The 5050-nt window shown below is 44.9% G+C and overlaps 1 protein-coding gene across 1 annotated transcript in view; it reads left to right on the top strand.

The window, feature by feature from the left end:
* Positions 1–3739, top strand: part of LOC110293314 (dolichol phosphate-mannose biosynthesis regulatory protein-like) — a 5447-nt gene extending 1708 nt beyond the window's left edge. The window contains exon 2 of the mRNA XM_021161192.1: positions 3497–3739. Within this exon, the coding sequence (XP_021016851.1) occupies positions 3497–3739 (243 nt within the window). The remainder of the gene's footprint in view (positions 1–3496) is intronic.
* Positions 3740–5050: the final 1311 nt, after the last annotated feature.

Raw genomic sequence — 5050 nt, 5'->3', positions numbered from 1 at the left:
AGAGAGAGAGAGAGAGAGAGAGAGAGAGAGAGAGAGAGAGAGAGAGAGAGAATATTAGGTTCAATAGGTTTCTTCCATATTTCCACAATGTTATTCCAAAAATGCGAATTTCTTAGCTAAAACACCAAGTTTAAATAGAACAAAATGCTCAGAAAATGCTTCTTGTTGCATATACCAGGGTTTCAAACTGGATCTATGAGTTTGGAAGCCTCTCGGGTGCCTGACAACTTAAGAGTGTTCCAGTTCCTTTCACAATCCAATGTGGAATGATCTTCCTTGGAAGATTCTCTTTGCTGAGTCTTTCTTATCAGTTCAACTCTGGGCGTCGGAGGACCTCTCAGTTCTATGGGTTATGTTGACACACAGTTGTCCCTTATGTTCCTTGATTCTCCAGCATCTTCTGCTCTGCCTATAGCTCTGAGTGATGAGGGTGGCCTATGAGCTGAATGCAACTAATTTTTTAATCATGGCTCTTAGGGTCTCTGCATCTGTCTGTCTATCTGTCTGCCTGTTGTCTCTCTGTCTGTCTATGTGTCTGTCTCTGTGTCTGTCTGTCTGCCTGTCTCTCTGCCTGTCTCTCTCTGTCTCTGTCTCTGTCTCTGTCTCTCTCTCTCTCAGCTAACACTAGCTACCCTAAGGAACTTGAGGCAAGTGTAACCTTGCTATAACATATAATGAAAGCCAGTCTCAGTGCAGAGTCTGCCACACAAGCATTTGCTAAAGACACAATCACTAGCAAGCGAGTAAGCACAAAGCCACTCACACTGTCTATTTGGGAAGCTTGATGAAGTCGCAGCCCCTGTCTGGCCTTTGGATGCTCTGATGAGCACCTCACATGAGCTTCTGTTCAATGGAGGCAAAAGCCAAGACTGCAGAGACAGAAATGTCACCCTTACAGTCGACATCAGATAACAAGGCTATTCCTGGTCGATGGCCCTACACTGGTGGCTGCCCACAAAGGCTTTCAGCAATCTAGTTTCCCCAGTGGAAGGATAGCAGTTTCTTTTGGATCCTAAAACTCTCACAGTATGAGCAACGAGATATTTCAGCCAGTTCTCACATTCATTCTCCGGGGGTGGAGAGAGAGCTCAGTCAGTAAAGTGCTTGCATTAGGTAAAGTAAAGCACATGAGGACCCCAGTTCAAGTCCCAGACGGCATGCTAGGGGGGAAATAGCAGTGCCCAGTGGTACATGTTTATAACCCCAGCACTGGGTACTGGGGGTGTGGAGACAGGCGAGTCATTGCTGGCCAGCCAAAGACTGTCTCAAATAAAATAAGATAAAATAAAATAAAATAAGACAGTAACTGAGGAATAACAACCTGAGATTTTATGTATGCTTCCCACCGTGCACCTGCTGGCATGCGTGTGGGTACACACATACACACACACACACACACACACACACACACACACACACACACATTCTTTAAGAATGTAGAAAGGCACAAATGACAGTAAGAAGCTACTATTGCTGCTGCTGATCAATTCCAGGTCCTTGCATGTAGTAGCAAAGTAGCCTACCAGGAAGTTATAACCACAGATCCCAACTATTTTAAATGTTACCAATAAGAGCTCAATTTTGATATGTGTTCAGCAGGATACTATTGTTCACAGTTTTTTGTTTTTGTTTTTTTTTTTTTTTTAAACACTTTGCTATTTAATGCACAGACTAGCAAAGCTTTGACTATTGATAGAGATAACTGACAAGAAAGGCTCTGGTGGGCCGGCTCCAGGTATGTGTGCCAGCTAACCTCTCTAACCACCCTAAGGTTAAAGTTGAAAATTATGACATGTTTGGCATCTCATTGTCACTGTAAAGTGTTTAATGGTAATTAACCAGAGCGCCCAACATGACCAAGCCCCCTAGCCTCTCGAGCTCCATAGATGATGCTTCTGCTCAGTTGAAGGCTTGCTCACACCCTACCCCCAACAAAACAAAACACGATATGGCTGATCATTGGACCTAGAGAAAGCAGTCACAACTGTGTAGTGTTTTTTCAAACTATAAATTAGAATCAATACAGTGGCTCTCAGGGCTGGAGAGATGACTCAGCAGGTAAGAGCATTGACTGTTCTTCCGAAGGTCCTGAGTTCAAATCCCAGCAACCATATGGTGGCTCACAACCACCCGTAATGAAATCTGATGCCCTCTTCTGGTGCATCTGAAGACAGTTACAGTATAATAATAAGTCTTTGGGTCAGATCAAGCAGAGTTGACTGGAGTGAACAGGACTGACCCAAGTGAGCAGAGGTCCTAAAAAATTCAATTTCCAACAACCACATGAAGGCTCACAACCATCTGTTCAGCTACAGTGTACCCATATACATAAAATAAATAAATAAATCTTTAAAAAAAATACAGCGGCTCTCAACCTTTCTAATGTTGTGACCTTTTAATACTGTTCTTCATGTTCTGGTAACCACCAAGTAAATTTGTTTAATTTCTAGTTCTTAACTGTAATTTTTGTTACTGTTATGAATTCTAATATAAATAAATTGGTTTTCTGGTAGTCTTTTTTTAATTTTTAATATTTTTTATTACATATTTTCCTCAATTACATTTCCAATGCTATCCCAAAAGTCCCCCATAGCGCCCCCCACTTCCCTACCCACCCATTCCCATTCTTTTGGCCCTGGCATTCCCCTATATTGGGGCATATAAAGTTTGCAAGTCCAATGGGCCTCTCTTTCCAGTGATGGCCGACTAGGCCATCTTTCGATACATATGCAGCTAGAGACAAGAGCTCCGGGGTACTGGTTAGTTCATCATGTTGTTCCAACTATAGGGTTGCAGATCCCTTTAGCTCCTTGGGTACTTTCTCTAGCTTCTCCATTGGGAGCCCTGTGATACATCCAATAGCTGACTGTGAGCATCCACTCCTGTGTTTGCTAGGCCCCGGCATCGTCTCTCTGGTAGTCTTGTTTGTTTGTTTTTTGTTTTTCGAGACAGGGTTTCTCTGTGTAGCCCTGTGTCCTGGAACTCACTCTGTAGACCAAGCTGGCCTCGAACTCAGAAATCCGCCTGCCTCTGCCTCCTGAGTGCTGGGATTAAAGGCGTGCGCCACCACGCCCGGCTCTGGTAGTCTTAAATGTGGGCTGTGAAAGGGGTCGCGTCCCACAGGTTGAGAACCACTGTATTATAGGTCAATGCATCAGTTTAATGGAACATGACCAACATTAAAACCACTTAAATTGGGGAGATTGTGAGCTTGGGGTGTGATACCTCTGTGATTTGAGGGTACCAGGTGTAGGGCCCTGAGTTGGAGTTTCCTTTGGAGATGGATTTGGGTTCTCCGAACCTGGATCGCTCTCCACACAGCTTGTGGAAAGGTGACACGAGGCCTGACACTTGTCTAAGCCCGAGAGCACTTCTAATCAGCCCTCGCGTTGTTGAATGAATGAGAGGCTTGGAGTATAAACAGGCTGCTCTGAGCCTCCATTAGTGCGCTGTCACTAAGAGCCATCTTACCCGCGGAGCCTTCGTTATTTTCCAGGCCACCGGGACAGACCAAGCAGTGGGACTTGGCTTCATGGCTTTTAGCCAGTCCATTTTTACCTCCTACACCATTTGGGTAATTCTTTCGGCATTCATTGACAGCCAGCGTGTCATCCACAAGTACTTCCTGCCCCGAGCCTCTGCTGTGCTCATCCCATTATTCCTGCTGCTCCCGTTTGTGGGATTGTTCATCATGTGTGTGATGCTGAAGAGCCAGAGGGTGACCAAGAAGGTCCAATGAAGGTCCAGCAGGAATTAGGCCGCGAGAGCCTTACCATATCTCCTCCAGGGAAGGGACCAAAGTTCACAGTCTACAAGACAGTCAAGTTGGCTGCACTACAGCCTTCTTTGGGAGGAGGGGCTGCTCACAGCTCAGCTTGACAAACCAGAGCCCCGCCTCTCATCATCCTTTTAGAAGCCAAGAGGAAGGTGGACTGGGAAGTCACTCACTCATTCCCTTTGGGCTCAGTCAAAGCTCCCTGTCCTTCCTACCGAGTTCTGCTCTCTCACCTCAGGTTTTCACCCTGCTGTGTGCTGATAGACTGAGCAGGCTCCAGGCTGTGTGCAGCCTTCTTGCCTCTCTGTACAACCCCTGTCCCTTCACAAGGCAGCTCTTCCAAGTCTGACACTGACTAGGCTCCAGGAGGATTTCTGGACCTAGAGAGCCCTGGGGAAAGATGGACAAAGCCCAGAGCCACACGGATACAACCAGGAAGCCACACCAAACCCCAGCTAGCCTGTTCTGGAAAACTTACAAAGAAACAGAGATGATTATAGGTGAGGCTGTGTGTGTATATATGTGTGTGTGTGTGTTTAGTCCAGAGGTCTGTGTCAGGTTTCTTCCTCAATCCTGTGTTTTATTTTACTTTTACATTTTTTTACATTGTATATATGTATGTATGTATGTATGTATGTGCCATAAAGAATTTGTAGAGGTTTGAGGGCAGTTTGTGGAAATTGTTTCTCTTCATCCACTATGTAGGTCCCAGGATCCCAGGGTCCTACCATCATCCTTGCCAACATTATTACTATATTGAGAAAAGGTCTCTCACTGAACCTGGAGCTTATAGACTGCCCACCACCCAACCCATGAGGTACTGGCCATAGGCATCCTCCCATCTCCTCCTCCCCAGCGCTGGACTTTTTATGTTGGTGTTTGGATTTGAATTCAGATCTTCATCCTTCTGCCACAAGCACTTAGCAGCTGGGCCCTTGCTCCAGCCCCAACACTTACTAAATTTGTCTGTAATTGACATTATGCACTTCTCTGATAATTAGTGATATTAATAATTTTTTAAAGTTTATTATTGTTTTGTTATTTTATATATGTAAATGTTTGGCATATGTTTTGCATTTGTCTGGGCACCACTTGAATGCAGTACCTATGGAGACCAGAAGAGGGCTACAGATCCATTAGACCTGGAGATACAGATAGTAGTGAGCCGCCCTGTGGTGCTTGGAATTGAACCCAAGTCTTTTGGAAGACCCAGTGCTCTTAACTGCTAAGTAATTTCTCAAGTCTCAACAATAATAGTAGTAGTAGTAATAATAA

Source organism: Mus caroli, chromosome 4, assembly GCF_900094665.2.
Source record: "Mus caroli chromosome 4, CAROLI_EIJ_v1.1, whole genome shotgun sequence".
Classification (NCBI taxonomy): Eukaryota; Metazoa; Chordata; class Mammalia; order Rodentia; family Muridae; genus Mus; species Mus caroli.
The sequence above is the reverse complement of the archived record's forward strand: the minus strand, read 5'-3'. Positions and strand labels throughout refer to the sequence as shown.